This window comes from Gracilinanus agilis, chromosome 1 (assembly GCF_016433145.1).
Source record: "Gracilinanus agilis isolate LMUSP501 chromosome 1, AgileGrace, whole genome shotgun sequence".
In the NCBI taxonomy this organism is placed as follows: domain Eukaryota; kingdom Metazoa; phylum Chordata; class Mammalia; order Didelphimorphia; family Didelphidae; genus Gracilinanus; species Gracilinanus agilis.
In genome coordinates this window covers 208,018,941-208,040,988 of record NC_058130.1, presented here as the reverse complement: position 1 = coordinate 208,040,988, position 22,048 = coordinate 208,018,941, and the positions used below count along the sequence as shown (strand labels likewise).

The following is a 22,048-nucleotide window of genomic DNA, read 5'->3' as shown; positions in this document are numbered from 1 at the left end:
GAGGTAATACCCAAATATACCGTGACAGAAGAGAATTTCATTTGTTGAACATGGATATTGGAAGATTTTTCTTTTGGTATGAGGACAATATGAAAAAAAGATACAAAACTGTGATGTTAGAATATAAGAATAGATGATAAAGACTACCTTAGTTTAAATGAAGTAATCAATGTATGTGTGAAGTGGAGTAGTGGGGGAAGTGACAAGATTTAAAAAGTAGGTTGGCATTAATTTGTGGATGATCTTATTAGACAGCATCAAAAATTTATTTGTGCTTTATCCACTATGCAATGCAATGTCATTGTAGGTTTTTGGTTTTTTGTTTCTAATAAGAGAACATAATCTGAAGTAAATTGGGAATGTTATTTAGGCAACAGCATGTATGGACCAATTGAGTAAGAACCATTTATCAGGCTCTTAATATTTTTGGTAAGATTAAAATGAGGGCTTTGAATTGGGGTGGTTTCAGTGTGAGTGAGAAAAAAAGAGAAGAGTTGGGGAAAATTGCAGAGAGAAGAATAACAAGCACTGAAAACTGATTAGATCTGTGAAGAGAAGAAAATGGAGTTGGAGATAATTGAACTTTTTAAGTTGGTGACTCAGAGGTTGGTGAAATAGAGAAATGAGGGGAAAGGCAAGTTTTGATGAGAAAAGTTAAGTTTTGGATGCGTTGAATTTGAGGTGCTGATGGATCGTATACCTAGAAATAACCTGGAAATAGGGGATTGGAACTTTAGGGAAAGCAGGGGTGATGGTATGGTCAAGTGATTTCTTTTCCTGCTTTATTATCTGTCATATCCTATTAATGCATATTTGCTTAATGTTTCGCCTTGGTACTTCTTGTCTTTCCTCTCTTCACTCTCTCTATTTTGATGATATTAATAGTTTCCATAATCTTAATTACCATTTCTATGTGGAAAGTGTGCTCCAGTCAGTCTCACATTACCAAGTGCCTTTTAGACATTTCCAACATGCTATCTTAGCAATATTTTAAGTTTAGCATATCTGAAGAAGAATACATTATATTTCCTCAGAAACCAATCCTTCTTCTAAACTTCTCAGTTAGTGTTAAGGGTACTGTCTTACCTTCTGTCACTCAGTTTCTCAACCTTCTTCACTCCTCACCATCACTAACCACATATAATTGTCAAATCTTGTTGCTTCTATCACATGTATCTCCTTTCCTTTCATACAACTTACCACCTTAGTTCAGACCTTTATCCCTTCTTGCCTCGATTACTGCAAAAACCTCCAATTTGTTCTCTCTGCCTCAAACCTCTCCTCCCTTCAATATAATTTCCATAGTTAATGGCAAGTTTTCCTAAAGTGTAATTCTGATTATGTTATCCTCCTATTCACCAAACTTAAGCAGCTCTCTATCATTACCAGGAGCAAATATAAAGTTATTTAACATTTAAAGCTCATTACAAAAGGTCTCCTTCCTATCTTTCTAGTCCTCATACATTTCTTCCCTCTCTCTACTCTTCAGTCCAGCCATTCTGATCTACTTAATAATGTTTTGCCCACAAGACACCTCCTCTTCAGTTTCCTTGCCCTTGTGCTAGCTGTCCCCCTTTCCTAGAATAATTCTCTCCTCATCTCTACCTCTTAAAATCCCTGAGTTTTCTTCAAAACTCAACTTGTGTCATCTTTTATATTAATACTTATATTTTGTTTCCTTATTGATTTGCACTATGATTTCAGATAAACTTTATCTCAGTTTCTAATTTATTTCTGATCACTTTTTAATATTTCAGCCTTGATCTTTGCTTCTCTCTTTCCTGGACAATCTGACAAAGTAAAGTAAAAAGAATAAAGAAAAAAGGGATGTAGTGGAGAAGGGGAAGATAAGAAGTTCATTTAGTGAATCCTTTAGAAATTTTAATAATGATTCCTTTACCTTTTTCATTAGTCCTGATGTTTGCCTTAATTTTTTTTCTTTTATGACTTGGCCTTCTGTCTTAGAATCAATACTGTATATTGGTTGTAAGGTAGAATAGCGGTAAGGTATAGGAAAATGGGGGTTTAAGTGACTTGCCCAGGGTCACATAACTAGGTCTGAGGCCAAATTTGAACACAGGTCTTTCTGTTTCTAGACCTGGCTTTCAATCCACTGAGCCACCTAGCTGCCTCCTGCTTAATTTTTTAAAGCAAAGTACAACTATATTCTACTATATTCTATTTCATTTGATTTTGTGTGTGTGTATATGTATATGTATATACATATATATTTGTGTTTACATATATACCTTTATTTGTTTTCCCATATATGTAATATACACACATTTTGATAGCTTAATTTAAATTTTAATGTGTTACTATAATTTTTAATAATTGTTTTCTGCCATTGTGCAATTCATGTCCTTTCCTTTTTCTCCCCTCTTCCCTCTCTCCAAGATGTCAGGTAATATAATTTATGCTGTACATGTGTTATCATACAGTATATATTTCCATGTTTATCCTGTTGTAAAAGAAGACACATATTGCTTACACTAAAAAAAAATTCATGGTGGAAATAAAGTGAAGAATGGTCTGATTCAATCATCATTAATACTCTGTCAGTTTTTTCTATGTTGGTTGAGAGTCTTTTTTGTCATCCGTCCTTTGGGCTGTGCTGGATCCTTGCATTACTGATAATAGTCAAGTCATTCACGGTTGATCATCATACTTAATTGCTGTTACTTTGAACATTTTCCTAGTTCTGCTCACTTCATTTTGCATCACTCCATATGTCTTTCCAGTTTTTTTTGTGCTCATCTTATATGTCATTTATTATGGCACATAGAATCCTATTATAATCATATGCTAGAGCTTGTTCAACCATTCCCCACAACCCTTCAATTTCCATTTCTTTGCCACCCCAAAAAGAACTGCTATTATGTCAACATATTTTTCTCTTAGAACATTATCTCCATAAAGTCAGAAATTTTCTTTGTTCCATTTTCTTTTCTTGCCTCCATTCTTTCCCCCATCTTATCCATTTCATATATTGCTATCAGTTTGGTTTGGGATTTCTTTAATATAGAGAACTTCTAGTGAAGAAACTCAGCCTTTTGATATACACAGTGGTATATATAACTGCTCTGAAATTTATAATTATAGAGAATTGTGTACGGTCATTAAATAACTTGTTTGGGTTCATTGATAATTGCTGTGTCAGAGGCATTAATCTTGAGTACAGATCATCCTAAACTCCAAGGTCAATTCTTATCTACTTAAGGTCATGCTTCCTCTACCACCCTCCCCAACCACCCACCCCTTAATCCTCCTAAAGGAGAGCTTTAATTATATTTTTCACTGAATTAAAACTTTAAATTATCCCTTTTGACTACTAAATAAATTACAGAATTCTTAATCTGGATTTCAAAGTTCTTTGCATTCTTGCTTCAACTTTTAAACTTTACCTTCTATTTCTACCCTAACAGTAACATATCATGCTACTGACAAGATAAATGATTTTCTGTTTCTTGGCTATATTCTTTGCTTTCTCATCCACCTGACATTTTATGCCTTTCTTAGCACTTGGAATGATGACCCTTCCTCCTTCCTTGCCTATAAGAATCCTACCCATTTTTAAAAACCTGCTTCAAATGCTACTCTCTTCATGAAACTTTTATCAATCTTTTTTTTCCCCAGAAGTAAATCCTCCTTTGATGACTCATATTGACCCTTATTTATATACCTGTTTCTCACCCCAACCCCCACAGATTGCAAGTTCCTTAATAGCAGGAATAAAGCTTTATTTTTCTGTATATCCCTAATAATATCTAGGTATATTTATCTTTGTACATAGCAGACATTATCATATTTGTTAAGTAAATGAGAAAATGCATTTTCTCCTCCATCCCAATTGGCTACATTGTTTCTAAGTACTCTTCTTTTTAGAGTATCAAATAGAGGAATGTCTCAATTTTTAAATTGATGATAATAATTTTTCATTCTTGTTTGATTGTTTGGTGGCAAACTGAAATGACAGATAGGTGCATGGTGGCCATGAGTAAACTCACAGTAGTTGCATAAAGGATGACATCTAAGAGATATTTTACCAGGTATAAAAAATTGGATTGTTGATTGGTTGGTTACAGTGAGATCGAGGTATAAAAAATGACCCATATGCTCCCATGGTTTAGCTCCTGTGTCAGAAGATCTAGAGGAACCATGTACCCTTTTAGCACACTGGGCAAACCAGCCCCCTGTGAAGGATTTCTGATTTGAACAAAAGTCTACAGAATGGGAAAGCTGGTATGATTTGTTATTTGTACTCCTAGAAAGAGGACCCTCATCAGTGAGATCATAGGCTTAAGTAGCAATTTTTAAAAATTGTTTTCCCCCCAGCATTTTAAATTAGTTTGATTTTGAAAGTTACTTTCTGTACTTAAAGAGATATATGTAGTAGTGTTTCAAGATTGTGTGTAGCATTTCTTTCCCTGTAAATGTAATAGAGAAATAACTTTTAAGTCTTTCAACAAAATTATAGAATTGGGAAACCTGAAAGAGAGGTAGGTCAGACACCAGGTGTTTGCCTTAGTTATTGTTTGATATGATTGAGATATGTTTCTCATGAGAATAGTCTGAGGAAGAATTGGAAATGTATTGTGATTTAAATCATTTTAGTTTATCTGAGAAGTTGAAGCGAGGGAAGAAATCATTTTTTAGAAAAACTGCTTTATGTAGCATCTGAGGCAGAAAATAAACTTATAGGCTGCAGTATTCCCCAAACATTAGATAATTTTGAAATGGTTCAAGAATTGCTCCTGATATGTTAGCTGTTATATGAAAATTTAATCTGGTGAGATTTCAGATCTAGAACCTGATTTTATAGGGAATGTTTAATAAAATATAGGTGACTTTGGGAGCAGCTGGGTAGCTCAGTGGATTGAGAGCCAGGCCTAGAGACAGGAGGTCCTAGGTTCAAATCTGGCCTCAGACACTTCCCAGCTGTGTGACCCTGGGCAAGTCACTTGACCCCCATTGCCTAGCCCTTACCACTCTTCTGCCTTGGAGCCAGTACACAGTATTGACTCCAAGACGGAAGGTAAGGGTTTAAAAAATTAAAAAATTAAAAAATATAGGTGACTTTGAGAATAAACCAGGTTTTCTAATAATTTATTAGGGAAATAATTAATACAGACCAAAATTTCATATATGTAATTTCTAAATGTTGATCACCCACATTTTGCCACTGTCTTTGTTTTATCTGTTATTTGAGTTTTACTAATTCAGCAACTAAATATAGTTATAGTTTATTTTTGGAGGGAGTCTAATTTCTTGTGGATTGTGAACTATCAAATATTTGTAGAGCAGCAGATTAATTTTAAAAGGACTAGTTTGTGTTTGTAAAAGCTAAATAGGTATAAATTAGATAATAACTTAGATAATTGAATTTACTCTTTTGTTAGTTTTAAAAATATTTTTTCCATATTTCCATGATACATTTTCTTTCCCTTCCTTCTTCCCTCCCCCTTCCCAAAGCTGACAAGCAATTCTACTGGATTATACAAATGTTATAACTTGATACCTATTTCCATATTGTTCATTTTTGCAAAAGAGCAATTTTTTGAAACCAAACCCCCAGATTATGTATTCATATAAACAAGTGATAAATCATATGTTTTTATTTTGCATTTCTACTCCAACAGTTCTTTCTCTTGATGTGGATACTATTCTTTCTAATAAATTCCTCTGGATTATCTTGGATCATTGTATTGCTATTAGGAGCAAAGTCCATTACATTGGATTGTTCCACAATGTTTCACTTTCTGTGTACAATGTTTTCTTGGTTCTGCTCATTTCACTTCATATCAGTTCATTGAGATTCTCTAAGTTCATTTAGAAATCCTCCTGAATTGAATCTACTCAAATCACTTTCATTCATTCATTTAAAATATTGTGCCTACTACATGTAAAGAACTATTATGGGCATTGGGGATACAAAATCCAAAGCCCCTCCAAAACAAGTTCGTAGTTCCTGCCCTTGGTAAATTTATAATTGGAGCACAAAAAAATAATAGAATAGGTACAGACACCATTGTCCTATTTCTATGTTTTATCATGGTGTGGTGGTCACCTTAAGGTCTCAAAGACTATGTTAATAAAGTATCTTTTATCAAACTTGAAAGTCAGTAGGTCAGAAGTTCAGTGATGAACTTTCTACAGTACTTGATAGTTATTTGTAACCACAGTACTTCTGTCATTCTCGAACCTCCATTTCTGAAGACTTTATCTGAAGACCGATGTAGAATTAAGTGAGCAGAACCAGAACAAGGATTCATACAATAACAACAGTACTGTAAAAACAAAAAACTTTGAAACTTGTGAGAATTCTGATCAATACAATGACCAAGCATGATTCTAGAGGACCAATGTTGAAACATATTCCTTACTTCTTGACAGCTGATGTTTTTAGAGTGCAGAAAGAAACATATTTTTTTAGACATGAGCAATATGAAAATTTTTTGTTTGTGCACATTTGTTATAAATGTTTTGTTTTTCTTTTTAATTTTGGAATGGGAAGAAGAGAAAATTGATTTTTGTTAAATTGAAAAAAAACAGTGTAATTTGAAAAAAGATTTTATATGAAGCACCAAAAACTCTACAATATTACATAGTTGTAACATCTGAATTGTTTTTGTACCCCACTCTTTGCTGCTCTACCACAGTGGTTCCCAAAGTTTTTTGGCCTACCGCCCCCTTTCCAGAAAAAAATATTACTTAACCTCCTGGAAATTATTTTTTTTTATTTTAATAGCAATTAATAAGAAAGATAAATGCATTTGTGGCCATCACTGCTTCCCTGGATCGCTGCAGCACCCACCAGGGGGCAGTAATGCCCACTTTGGGAATCATAGTCTACAGCATGGCCAAAGAAAGGAACATTGAGCTGGAAGTCAGTAGACTTGGGTATGAATCTCAATGTTGCCATTTAATAGCTGTATAACTGCCAACATGTTATTTAATTTTTCTGAGTCTCAATATCTTTATATGCAATTTGGGGATAATACATAACATGGTAATTTTGAGGAAAATGCTTTGTGAACCTGAAAGCATTAAAGTGAACTCTTATTTTGTTTAGGTGTTCCTTACATTATTTTCCTGAGTTAGGTCAAGAATGTGACTATTAGAGGTATGTAGCTATACAAGCAAGTATAGGCCTCAACTTAGAAAATAGTTTGAAAAATGGAATCTAACATCAGATATAATGGAAATTCAAAGCCCTACCAGTATTGTTTTGGTGTCAATATCTTCTATGAAATTATGGTGTTGAGTTAAGAATCCAGATTCCATTGTAAAGGGCCCCCATAATTCATTTAGGTGTACCAGTTCAAGTTTTGTACTATATCTCTCATGTGAGCACTTTTTATATTTTGTTTTATTTTAGGATCCATCAACATTCATGTATTAAGAACTTATTCTCTGGCAAACACTCTGCTAAGCAATGGAGTTATAAAAACAAAAGCAAAGTAGCAACTACTCCAAGAAGCTTACATTTTCTTGGTGGAGATAACCATACCCATATACACTAAGGCTCCATATCTGTGGGAATATATTCCAAGACCTACTATGGATCAACGAAACCACAGATACAAGTGAACATCTGTTGACCCCTATATATCTCTGTCCTCTTTCCCCCTGCTCTCATCCGTCCACTTAATGATTCATGGCCTTCCACCTCCCCAAACACCCCCCCCCACCACCAAAAAAGTGTGAAAGTGGAAGGAGAAGAAACCATAGCAGCCTGGGACAGATCACAGTCTCAGGCAGACTTCTGGAACTTTGGCAGCACACTAACAGGGCTTTGTTTGACTTTAGATAACTGAAACCACAGAAAATCAAATCATGGATAAGGGGCTCTACTGTGTATATAAAATAGGTGCAAAATAGATACAAGATAATCTTTTGGGAGGGAGCATTAGTAGCTAAGGGATTAGGAAAGACCTCATTTTGAGGAATATTCAGGATCAATTCTAGTAGATACACATGAGGAGGAAATGCATTCTCAGGATGGGATTCAGCAAGGTATAGAGAATCGATGTTATGTTGTGTGAGGCACAGTAAGAAGAATACTTTGGCTGGAACATGGAATGCCTAAAGGGAAGTGGTGTGTGAAGAAATTTGAACACCAGACAGAGGAGTTTATATTTGATCCTAGAGTTGCTATAGCCACTAGAGTTTATCACAGATGATTGAGATGGTCAGATCTGCCCTTTATAGAAGTCACTTTGACAGCTGTGTGAAGGATGACTTGTGGGGAGAGTCTTGAAGCCTGGGGGTTCATGAGGAAGCTTTTGCAGTCATTCAGATGAAGGTGACAAAGATCTGAAATAGGTTATTAGTTCTATGATTGGAGAGAGGGGGACAGATTTGAGAGATGTGGAAGTAGAAACAGCAAGATTTGGCTACCCATGCAAAGTGAGAGTAAAGGAGTTGAAGATAATATTGAAGTTGGAAATCAGGCTGAATTAAAGGACAGTGATGCCATGAACAATATTTGAAAAGTTCATGAGAGCTGTGTTTGTGAGCAGAGAATGATGTCAACCACTTAACCTGGGGCAATTATGAGCATTCTAGTAATTACCTCGCCTCACTTCCAGGACTACTGCCCATAGCTCTTTATCTACTGCTCATAAAGGCAAATTTGATAATAGTGTTACTGAAATAGATATAGGCTAAATGGAAAAGATGGAAGAATCAAAGAATCTCAGTGTGCAAAAGGGACCTCAAAGAGGCTTTCCCATCCAACTTCCTACCTAAATAAGAATATTCGCAGCATCATACCTGACAAGTAACTATATATCCTTTGCTTGCAAAACTGCAGTAAGAAGGAACATGATCCTTCATGAGGCACTCCTTTGGTAGCTCTAATTATTAGAAAGTTTTTCTTGCTTTCATGCCTGAATTTGGCTCTTTGTAGATTATCTGTTGTTCCTAGCTCTGCCCTGTGGGAATGAGTAGAGTAAGTTTAGTTCTTTTATGTGATAGCACTTCAGACACTTGAAGACAGTTATTACATCCCCACTGTCTTCTTTTCTCCAGGGTAAATGTCCCCAGATTCTTCAGTTGATCCTAATATGGCATGAACTCAAGCCTTACTGCCATTCCGGCTTCCTTCCTTTGGATACTCTACATGAGTCCTTCTGACTCAGAGCTACAATACCCATAGAACTTCTATTTTGCCATATGAGCAATTGTGACATGTAACTCTTATTTGTAACGTCCTTTCTGTTTGTGTTAGAGTTGATAGCTTTAATGTAAGCATAATAAAAATGTATTTTGTGCCTTTTTTGTGGGACTTATTCCTTGTACTCGATTAACTTATATATGTTTCACTGTGTGAAACTTGTAATTGTATGTTTTGACTATAAAAGGCACTTTTTAGAGAAAAGTTGGTTTTCTTCTTTTAAAACTGAGTAGTGATGTGAAATTGGATTATTGTTTGGTTCTGCCAGTTCTTGCTGAGTATTTGAAGAAAGCTATTTTGAAGTTTATGTTTTCTAAATCTGACTAAGAATGTTCACTTCTTTATCTCATTATTTTGCTATGAAGATTCATTCTGTAAATATAAAGATATACCATATCCCTACATGTATTCATATGTGTAAGCAGAATGACTCCTTGAACCTTGAATGACTCCTTGCCAACATATCCTTCTATTATAAATTTTGAAAGAAACCGCTGAGGTCAAAAGGATCTAGGAGAAAAAAAAATTTTAAATCTAGTGTGTCTTTCTGCATAAGTTCATATTTTGGTGGCTGGTGAATTAAGGAATGATTCTTCAGATTCAAGTTATGATTGTAAATAAAGATTTATCATCTTAATTAGATTTCTTTGTATTACATAGCTGAAATTTCCAATAATTGATACTTTATGTAGATTTGGATCTTAGACCAAGACTTGATGATTCAATCAAAGAAGCATTTATTAGGAACAACTAGGTAACTCAGTATATTCAGAGACCCATTATAGATGTGAAGTCCTGGGTTCAAATCTGTCCTTACATACTTCCTAGCTGTTTTCCACCTTGGAACTAATATATACACTATTGATTCCAAGACAGAAGTTAAAGTGTTTTTGTTGTTTTTTTTAGAAGGACTTATTAAGCAGTTACTATTGATAATTATGAACAGTGAAAAATTGCTACAGATAGCTGAAGTGTAGAGAAGTATATTCAATTGTAAACTGGATATTCATGTCTCAGAAATTAGAAGCCTACTATTAGCAAGGTACTGGGTTGACAAAGAAGAGGAGTTTAATAGTTGCTCCTATATATTTTCTGGTATCACGTCAGTTACCCTGGCAGGAAGTCTTACCTTCATGTGCAGGTATAGATTTTGTTGACTTTATGACTTTCTGAGATTCTTCAAATTTTTATGATTTATGATGTTTCTATATTGTGCAGTGAGAATAGGTGCTTTGCTGAAGTGGTAAGAATTCTCTCTCTTAAATTTGAAAATTATTGGTTACTTCAAGGACAGTTTATGTTTTAATATAGAATACTTTAATATATACTCTTCATCACTGAAGAAGCTTTATAGGAATAAAAGTAGAGTATTTTGTAAGTAATTTTCATTTTTCTGTTAGTAAACAATAGCTGTGGTAAGTTAATTTACAGACTTTTGGACCAGCAAATTATGTGATAGAGTCCCTTGTTATTTATAAACTGATTCACTTTGGGCTAAATATAAATATAGAAACTAATTTAGAAATACATATAGGGTGGCATGGGGGCACTTGAAGATCATATTTATATTAGATTTGTTAGAATGTTATTTAATATTAAGTTTGGGTTCTAGAATAAGAAAACAATAGTTACTAAATATATATGGCCAATTATATGTTATTATGACTTATAATATAAGTATAGTAAAGCACTGAAGTAGTACAAATTGAAATTACTGTTCAAAATTATGAGCGGAAGTAGTAAAGATTCCATTTATTTTGTTATGGGTAATATATCTAATGATATAAGAATTCCAGTGATCCTAACTGCTACAAAATGGTAAGTCAAAATGCACAAGCTTTACTTTTTTCAGTAATGCTCAAAGTAAACCAGGTAAGAGTTTGCAAGATTGTAGAGCAGAATGAAAGATTCAGGGCCATTGAAAGTGAAAGGATCATATTGTCTAACATTGAGGACTATAAGAAACCTGTCATTTGGAGCATCTAAAACCTAATATTAAATGAAATACTCAGAATTTCTTCAGAAAAATTCTTGCTTTTGGTGAATTGACCCTGTATTTATTTATTGGATGAATTATGATTACTATTTGAACCTAGAATTTTTTTTTGAAAAAAGGAATTGACCTGAGAAGTTCATAAGGAATATAAGGTAGGCAAAATCTTGGGTCTTCCTTTTCCTTCCTTATCTTTTATTATTTTCTTTCAAATACTTTATTCTTCAGCAAAATTTTATTTTTACTTTCTGCTCATTTGTCATATCATATGCTTCCTCATCTATGTGCGTTTTCTCACAGTATTCTCAATATCTGTAATATCCTTCCTCTTCATTCTTTTATATTGAGTTCCTTTTGAAACTTTAAAGCCAAATGCATATGTTACCTCCTCCATGATTCCCTCTTGGTAACAACTTTCCCCACAGACCTCATCTAGGACTTGTTTTATAATACTCTAAAGAACTTTTGTAATATGTTTTTCTTATATTTTTCTGCCGGAAAGATATAATACAAGCTTTCTGTAAGCTTTATGAAAGCAGGGACTGGTTTTTATTTAAACTTTGCCTTACCCCATCTTGCCTAGAATAGTGCTAGGAATTGAGTTGGCCATTTATTACTGGTTGATGAATGAATAACAATTAGAGCTGACAAAAAGGTTAGGGGTTTCCTAAGTTTAGTCATTTGTCCCAGAATGTAGGTCTTCAAATGGAGGCGGAAAAATCACTTTCTCAGGGGTATTTTCAGAAGGTTCCTGTTCAGGTATTGACTGGATTAGATGACCTCTGAGATCCTTTCTAATTTGGACACTCTGTGATGTGGCAGGGCCTATCTCGTTTCCATTATCATACACTACAGCTGGAACCAAATCATGGAATAACATTTGCAGAAAGTGGCTTAATAATCCAAATACATTACTTGACATTTTATGAGTTGAATAATCTTGGTAGGCTTTAGAAAGTGTAATGAATTTTTAAAATAATTGTATCATTGACAAACAACTTGATTTAAATAGAACTGAAGAGCCACCCTCCTATATTTACTTTTCCACTTTAAAAACTAAATGGGGTTGAAAGGAATTAAAAGGATTTTGGGAACTGCTTATGGATTTTGACTTGATGTGACTAATCACATTTTGTAAAATCCTTACTTCATTTAGAAATCCTATCCAGAAATACTAACAGGCATTCAGTCTGGATTGGCATTAATGAAGAACCACTTAAAATCGTAAAATGATGTGTGGGAGATTGAAAATCAAAATTATTCACTTTTGAGGGTAATTTCACTTAAGTGCCTCATCTTGCTTATCATTTTGGAATCCATTTATATTTATTTTTTTCTCTTCAGTCAGTCAACAAGCATTTAATGAACACCTACTGTGCGCCGCTTCATACTTTACTAGGAGATATGGAGAAGAAAAGCAACTTGTAGGGACAATGAGCTTGCCAGGTAAATGAGAGATAACACCAGGCATTCATGAAACAATAAGTGAAAAAGACAGATTTATATATAACAACTTTGGATACTGACACAAAAGACTAAATTATTTGGACCTGAGAATTAGAAAATAGAACAGTTTGATATAAATTGTGCTATTGAAAAGCTCTCTTCTAAATTATCTTCAATAAAAATTAAATCCTAAAGTTGCAGTTGTTCTTCAGTCACAGATGGTGATAGTTTAGGACAGTAATCTATAAGTAGAAATCACCTAATGTTCCAATGGTTTTCTTTGTATAAAGCTAGCATTAACTTTATAATCAAAAGTAACATTTTCCCCCAATTTTGAAACACTAATTAAAGATATTTATTTTCAAAAGGACCTGGTTTCTTTTTTATTTTCGCTGAATAATTTGAAATACATTTCTAGAACTGTAATATTTTAGAGCTGTGTAGAAACTTGGAGATTATTGAAACCAATTCCCAACATAGTTGAAAAAGCATATATACAAAGAGGTCATGAGATCTATCCAAGGTCATACTGGTCCTTTGACTCCCAAACTGGTGCTTTCATTTCAGTTTATGTAAATGCTTTGAAATGTTTTAAATTTAGTGAGCATGAATTATTATCACTGTTATAAAAAAAAATTCCACCACAGTTAATAGTGTAGTGAAAATAGTTATTTTATGCTTAGTGAGAAAACCTTTGAATATGCATATTTATTTTTGTAGTTCCTAGTTGCATTAGAATAATATCCCTTCACAAATAACTTCTAAGTATATTCTTTTCATTTCAGACATTTTGACTTTGAATCAATGAGCCTTGATAAAGTTTGTATCCCAAATAATATTTGACTTGAGAATTCCCATGTAATACATTTAATGAAGGAGGAGAGCTTCCTTCAATTTGTAAATTATTAAAAGACATATCATCATATTTACAGTGAGTCAACAAGCATTTATTATTAACCAGCCAATCAATCGACAAGAATTTATTAAGCCTCTACAATGTGCCAGGCACTATGCTATTAACTAGAGAATACCAAGACAAGAATGAAATGAGAACTTGCTGGGACAGCTTGTGCAAAGACATTGAGATTGGAGATGGAATATTGCATTCGAACAACAGCAAGAAAGCCAGCTTGGCTGGGACTTACCTGAGTGTATAGAAAGGACTAATGGAGAATAAGGTTGAAATAAGTCACTTGGACTTATCATTCGCAAACCACTTCACTAGATCTGACCCTCACTTTCTTTATCTCCAAACTAAAGTTAATAATGTTTCATTACCCATTTCATTATGACATATAACATATAAATTGTCAACTCAGTACCATTTTCATATTATGTATGGCATATCTCTTTCAATTCTAAAAACATTTACCTATGATGGAGAGTGCTGAAGCGGAAGATATGCTGAATTTATTTTCAAAGTATCTGTGTTCATATTTGTCCTTTTTTGCATATGTGACCTGGGGCAAGTTACTTCCCTTCTATTGGTCTCTGTTTCCTCATCTGTAAAATGAATCCCTAGGTAACAACTTGACAGGTTTTGAAAGATTGACCAGAAACCTGTGTCCCCTTTTACCTTTAATACAGATGAGTTTATTTTTCTTGAAGGAGTGCTGTGCCTTAAAGGTGTCTTTATACTATTAATAATATAAAATGGAAATATAACCATTTTCATTAGGTGGCTGGGTAATATACTGGATAGAGGGAGAATTGGACTTCGAATCAAGAAGACCTGAGTTCAAATGCTACGTTAGACAATAGATATATGACTATGAATAAGTCACTTAATACCTATCAGCCTCAGTTTCTTCATCTGTAAAATGGGGATAATCCTAGTGCCTGCTTCACAAGGTTGTTGTGAAGATCAGTGAGAAATCATGTAAAGTACTTTGAAAACCTTAAAGGATTTTTCCTAGTTAATCATAATAATCATTATCATCATTATCATAACAAGAAGAACAAGATGCCTTAAAAAGTAATTTACCTAAGCATTTCAGAACTGATCTAACTCCTCTTTATTATATAAATATATATATATATAGTATTGTAATCCATTTTTTATCCAGGTGATTCCTCTTTTTGACATAGGCTGTGCTTTTAAAAACTATGTTAGGTGAAAGATAATCTTCATTTAGTATTATGAATGGAATTTTTAATGGGACAGCATTTAATTAAGTTTTTATTTTCAGAATCAAAATTCAGCTTCTTTCCTATAGATATTAGTGGTTCTCCTAAAAGCCTATGCATTGGAATGATGCTTTGGAAAAAGTAAATACTACCACAAGTATATCAGACACCTTCTTTTACTAACATCTTTCCTATTCATAGCTTTCTCATTTATAGTTGCGAAACTAAAACATCATCATTATTATCATCACCATCACTGTGCCATTACATACTATTACTGCGAGCATTCTATATAATACATTCCAAGAAATGAATAGTTACACTAAATCTTATCTAAATGTATGGATAGAAAAAATGAAACAGAAATAATTTGCCCAAGTTGTGAAAAACCTTATACATATAATCAAGACTTCTAAAATTCCTCATAGACCATACGTGTGCTGTCATACTGAAGAACATATTGTTTTCTTTTTTTCCCTGCTACACACAAAATTCTCAGTGGTGTGCATGGTGAAACACAGAGTTAATGAATATGCTCTTAGACTTGACTGATTACAGAGTTTGGGTTTATCTCTAATCACATTGGGTTATGAATTACTCTCTCTTGATTAGTCATTTTTGTCAAGCTTAAACAAAGATTAATTTAATGGCCATTAGATTATGCACAAACTGAATTTTAATTTCGACTTTGTGTTAATTATGTTCTTTCATTAGGATTTTTAAAGTCAGAAATATGTCTTGGAGTATATATTCTTTGAGAATGTGTGTACGTATATGTATATGCATTCTGTTCTTCCCCTCAGCGTTATTGTATTTTTAAGGGACTAAGCTTATTTAATTCTCCAGTCAAGGGTTATTTCTAGGTTAGTTTTCTAAAGAAAGTTTTTAGTGAATGCCATTGCTTTTTCTTATCCATTGACCTTTTTGAAGATTTTGTATTCTCCATTTTGCTGCTTGATTATTTAAGGATTCACTGAGTAGTGTGCTTGAAGACTGTTCTTTCTCCTAGCCACTGGCAGGAAAACACATCTGTCTGTCTGAATGAGGCTTCTTTGATCTTCAGAGAGCTTTATCTAAAAGCAGATTAAAAGAGGCTGTCAGGCATTTTTCCAACAAAATTGAAAATGCTTACCAAGATTTCAGGTCAGGTGAGGTTTCTTTCCCTGAATTAAGACATAGGAAAATATCTATGTGGACCACTTAAAACATAATAATAATTTGTCTCTTTAAAGATTTACCAATAGTCAAGATGGGATAGGAGGATTTTTTTTTATAAACCATAGCTTGATAAGAAAACTTTTCAGTAACACTGATGGTCAACATCCACTCCCTAGTTTTAGAAAATATTTGGGACGGAGAGGCTTAAGACTTTAGTTACATTTGAGGAAAGCTGGCTGACAGCCACTTTTTCTACTATCTTGTTGGTGCCAGAAGTCAGAAGAGGTTAGATTTCATGTATAAAACATTAAACAAGATTTTTATCAGTTTTTCAAAATTCTAGTACCCATTTCAACAGGCAAGTAGATTGTTAAATGCCTTTTTGTTTGAATTTTTAATAGTAAACCAAGCAGATGTATCTAAAACAGATTCATCTTACTATCCTTTTCATACTGCTTCCCGATTAAGACTATTTAAAGACCTCATTAAAGGGTTCTGTTCTAGTAAAGCAATTTAAAATCTGTATCTAATCAGACTGAACTTAATTTTTGAATTACTAGTAATTTTCAGTTTTTAAAAATGTCAGGCCTCAAAGCATCTGATGAATTATTGATTCGCAAAATAGAAAATGGTGGGTTTGAAAAATCTGATTTCAGTTGCTCATTTAAGAGAGGAATTTTGTAGGGGAGGTGTTCATGGGGATGAATATATTTTTTTAAAAAGTGAGATCTTTTGATCTGAGCATTTGAGGTATGAAGGAACTTGGGATTAAAATAAAAGGTGGGTAGTGGGTCTGTGCTCACTCTGGTGCCAAAAATAAAATTTTTTTAAATCCCTGGACAAATTGACTGGGGAAATCAAGAGACCATGACTAGTTGTTTTTTTTTTAAGAATTCTTGATTTTTTTTGTGGGGTCTGGAGTAAATTGCTTAGTCTCTTGTGCACCTCCATTTTGCACCACTTTGAATAAAATGTCATGTACATGCAAATCTTTATTATTACCTCTTCTCTTTCTATGCTGTGTGCTCACACAGAGATCCTAGAAACTGTTTCATATGTGTAGGGCGCTGGCTCTCTAGTCGTTTTGCTTTAAGCCAATCAGTGTTTATTAAATTTGTTATATTGTTTTCCCTGTCATTCTTTTTACACCCCCAAAATAGCCTCTGAATTGACACCATTAATATCTGGTGTTCCTTTTTTTTTTTTTTTTAAGGATCAGAGGCATATTACTTTTAAGTAACATTTCACTGCTTTTTTAAAAATTTCATCAGTTTAGCAAAACTATTTGGGCTTCAAATGCAAATGTTTACTAATTACTTGAGTCATGAATCTGAAGTCCAAGTAAATATACTATTAATTCCTTTGAGCCTGGAAGTTTCCTTATAATTGGTTTGGCAAAAGGACTAAGTGAGATTAGTTGCTAATGACAAGATAAGTGTGCAATTTTAGCATAATATAAAGTTATGATTATCAGTAAGTGGTATTAAGAATTTAGATTGGCTGGTGGTATTTTTTGGACCTTGCTTCTTTCAATGTAATCATTAGCATCTATTGATATTGTAAACTGGGTTATTTCACATCTTTATTTTTAATATGAATTGTTAACTTTAATCTGTAGATTCTTCTGAATCTTGCTAATTCTGGAATCATTAATGAAGTTAGGAATATGAGCAATCACTTTAATTTCTTACAATCACCTAAATAAAGTTTATTTTTGCTAATTCATCTTCTTTATAATTTGGTCATATTTAAGGTTCTTAAAATTCATTTTAAAATGACAAACATGACACAATTCATATACATCTTAATACAAAATAATATACATTGTACACATCTTATACATACTTATCTTAATAAGGTATATTTAAATGAAGAGCTTTATTTAGAAACACATGTTATTAATTTTACATTTTTATAACATATTTCCCACTGTATCCTTCCCCTCTCCCTTCTTAGGGAGTTTTCTCATAAAGAATCAAAAAAAAGGAAGAAGAAAAAAGTCTGATATTTTATGTAGTGTTTTGTAACCATGGCCCCCATTCTTGCAAAGAAGTTGAGGAGGAGGTGTTTCTCATAATTTCTTTGGGATCAATCTTATTCATTATATTTTTTTTTTAAATTTTAAACCCTTAACTTCTGTGTATTGACTTATAGGTGGAAGATTGGTAAGGGTAGGCAATGGGGGTCAAGTGACTTGCCCAGGGTCACACAGCTGGGAAGTGTCTGAGGCCAGATTTGAACCTAGGACCTCCAGTCTCTAGGACTGGCTCTCACTCCACTGAGCTACCCAGCTGCCCCCTTTATTCATTATATTTTTGTAGCTTTAAGGTTAAATTGCTTTGTTGTTCTTTCCATTATTTTGTGGTAGCTATTGTATCTTTTACTAGCTTTATTCATTTCATTTTTTGTCATTTCATATAAATCCTTCCATGCTTTTCTATATTCATCATATTAATTATTTCAGTAATTTTTTTGTTGTCATATCCTACTCTTTATGACTTTATTTGGGTTTTGTTGCTAAAGAATGGAGTGGTTTGCCACTTCTTTCTCCAGCACATTTTACAGTAAGGAAACTGAGACAAATAGGGTAAAATGACTTGCCCAAGGTCACTCAGCTCTTAATTGTCTAAGGCCAGATTTGAACTCAGAAAGATGATTCTTTTTGACTCCAGGCTTGGTATTCTATCTAGTGTTACACTGGACTGCCCATTCTACTAATATGCCATTACATTCAGTTGTCACAATTTGTTTATCCATTCCCTCCTCACTGGACATCTACCTTATTTCAAGTTGTCTATTATAAGTAGAAAGTGTTGCTTTAAGTATTTTGGTATATACAATAACCTCCTTTTTGTTATCGACCTTCTGGGCATATGTTCCTAGCAATGGAATTTCTGGATCATAGGGTTTGGGCACTGTAGTTATTTTGTTCACGCAATTCCAAATTGCTTTCTATAATGAATTCTATAATGATTGGATCAATTCATACAGTATGAACAACTTCATATTAATGTATCCATCTCTCCTAAACCCTACCAACATTGACTATTCCCATTTTTGTCATCTTAGTCAGTGTGCTAATTGTGAGGTGAGACCTCCAGGTTGTTTTGATTTGTATTTTTCTTACAATGAGTGTTTTTGGGTAGGGGTTGGCATGTGGGCCAAATTGAGTCTGCCTTCTGCTATTATACAGCCTGTGAATTAAGAATGATTTTTACTTTTTAAAATTGTATTGAAGTTATATTTAAAAATATAAAAGGCATTCTTTTTTTCTAAACCTTCCGTCTTGGAATCAATACTCTGTATTGCTTCAAAGGCAGAAGAGTAGCTTGGAGACTTCTGGTTAAGATGGCGGCAGAGTAAGGAGCAGCTGCTCGATCTCTCCTGACTGAACCACACAGGACCCCTCAAGGGGAAATAAAAACGAGTCCAGAGGAACGAAGGAACCCCACAACAGGGCGCAGCATTGAAGGTACGCAGAATCGGGGCATTTCCACACTTTAAAGGGGTGAAACAGTTCACACTAAAACACGAGAGGAAGAAGCCCCTCCCCCACCCCCCACACCGCACAAGCCGGTAAACAGGACTGGGGCAACCAGATAATCACTGGCAGCCCCTGAGCCCGTACCTGTGCACTGCAAGACGAGGGACCCCAGGTGGCTGGGACTCTCCCTGAGTGCCCACTTGGGTGAAGGCACCGCCTCCGGCCAGGACAAAGGCCCCTAAAAGGCGGCCTTTCCCAAGCACTGAAGGCATCGCCTCAGGGGCGAATAAAGATCTCCAGCCCACAGACTTTCACTACCTTCTGCGGGGGTGAAAGCAGGGCCCTAAGAGCATCAGTGCAGGCAAAGGCAGTGCCCTAGGCTAGAATAATGATCTCCAGCCCAGGCTTGGACCTCCAGTGAGGACCCGGTGCAGACCTGAGTGTGGCTGTGGAAGCAGCCCCAAAGACTGCTGAAGGAACCTCGGGCAGAGGGGCAGACCGGGAACTACCAGGAGGCCTGACCCCGAGGACAAGGAGACCGGAGCCCCCCCCCCCCCCAAGCTTGCAAGGCCCAGGCAGACCCGGAGTGCAAAGACAAAGCGGAAAAGGGGCGGGGCTAACAATGGCCAGCAATAAGGAAATCCAGAAGAAAAAGACCATCAAGAGAAACTCTGGAACCCTCGACAACTTCTACACAGAGAAAATCCAGACAATAGAGGAGGGAAAACAAAAATCCAAACCTCCCCAAAAGAATGAAAGCTGGTCACAAGTTATGGAAGAGTTTAAAAACGAAATGCTAAGGAAGATGGAAGAAATCTGGCAAGAAAATAACAGTTTAAAAGGCAGAATTTCGCAATTGGAAAGTGAGACAAGACAATTGAAGACCAAAAATGACCAGATTGAAAAGGAAAACCAAAACATTAGAGCCGAAAACCAGTCCTTAAAGGCTAGAATCGAACATTTAGAAACCAATGATCTCTCAAGACAACAAGAACAAATAAAACAAAGTCAAAAGACTGATAAAATAGAAGGAAACATGAAATATCTCAAGGAGAGAGTGACAGACCAAGAAAACCGGTCTAGAAGAGATAACTTGAGAATCATTGGTATTCCAGAAAAGGCAGAAATTAATAAAAACATGGACTCCATACTCAAAGAAATTATTCAGCAAAATTGCCCTGAAGTTCTACAAGAAGAGGGCAATATAGGCATTGAAAGGATCCATAGAACACCCTCTAAACTGGACCCAGAAAAGTCAACACCCAGAAATATAATTGCGAAATTGAAGAGCTTTCAAGTCAAAGAAAAAATCTTACAAGAAGCCAGAAAGAGACAATTCAAATATCAAGGAACACCAATCAGGATCACACAGGATCTGGCAGCCTCAACACTAAAAGAACGCAAGGCTTGGAATACAATATTCAGAAAGGCAAGAGAGCTGGGCCTTCAGCCACGAATCAACTACCCAGCGAAACTAACCATATACTTTCAGGGGAAAGTATGGGCATTCAACAAAATTATAGATTTCCAAGTTTTTGCACAAAAGAGAACGGGACTAATTGGAAAGTTTGACACTCAACCACAGATATCAAGAGAAAGATGAAAAGGTAAATAAGAAACAGAGTGAAAAGAAAGAAAACTCATAGTCTTTTAAGCTTGACTCTTTAAGGGCATAAATAAGATCTAATTATCTGTATTACTAAGTGGAGAAATGCTATGTATAATTCTCTGTAGTGAACTCTATACACTATTATAATATTCACTATTATAGCAACCAGAAGAATAATTCATAGGGAGAGGACAGGATACAAAATGGTCTAAGATGACATGGGGGGTGGGAAAGAGTGGAGGAATAGTAGGGGACACCAAGAAAAATCCGAGTAAATAAGAAAAATAAGATATTCTATTACACACAAAGAGGGCATGGGAAGGGGAGGGGATAAATACTACCATAAGAAGGAGAGGAAGAGAGCATTAAGAGGCAATAATCAAACCTTACTCTCAGTATAATCAATCCGGAGAAGGAAGAGTAAGTAGCTTTATTATCCATCTGGATAAAAAACTCCATCTAACCATACTGAGAAAGTCAGAAGGGATAAACCAAAGGGAGCAGGGGAGTGGGGAGGCCAAAAAGGGAGGGAAGAAGAAGGGGGAGGGAATTCATTCGGTCTTTAAAAAAAACAAAAAGAAGGGAAGAAAAAGGGAGGGGACAGAAAGAGAAGTCAATCAAGGGAGGGGATAAGGGATACTGGCTGAAAGCAAACCACTGGTGTAAAAGAAAATAGTGCAATAAGAAGGAGTGGGTCTAGGGGAGGATACAAAAAATGTCAGTGAATACACAACTAACAATTGTAACTCTGAATGTCAACGGGATGAACTCACTCATAAAACGGAAGCAAATAGCAGAGTGGTTCAGAAACCAAAATCCTACCATAGGTTGTCTACAAGAAACACATATGAGGCGGATAGACACACACAAGTTCAAGGTTAAGGGTATGAGCAAAATCTTTTGGGCATCAAATGAGAAAAAGAAGGCAGGAGTGGCTATCATGATCTCTGACAAAGCCAAAGTAAAAATAGATATGATTAAAAAAGACAGGGAAGGTCATTACATCCTGATTAAAGGCAGTATAAACAATGAGGAAATAACACTGCTCAATAT

General features: G+C 34.8%; 1 protein-coding gene across 1 annotated transcript in view; it reads left to right on the top strand.

Annotated features, from left to right (window-relative positions):
- The window catches only part of SDK1 (sidekick cell adhesion molecule 1), a 1,179,904-nt gene that overhangs the window by 250,111 nt on the left and 907,745 nt on the right, over positions 1-22,048 (top strand). Inside the window, 2 exon segments of the mRNA XM_044659951.1 lie at positions 592-605; positions 17,278-17,296. Of these exon segments, the coding sequence (XP_044515886.1) occupies positions 592-605; positions 17,278-17,296 (33 nt within the window).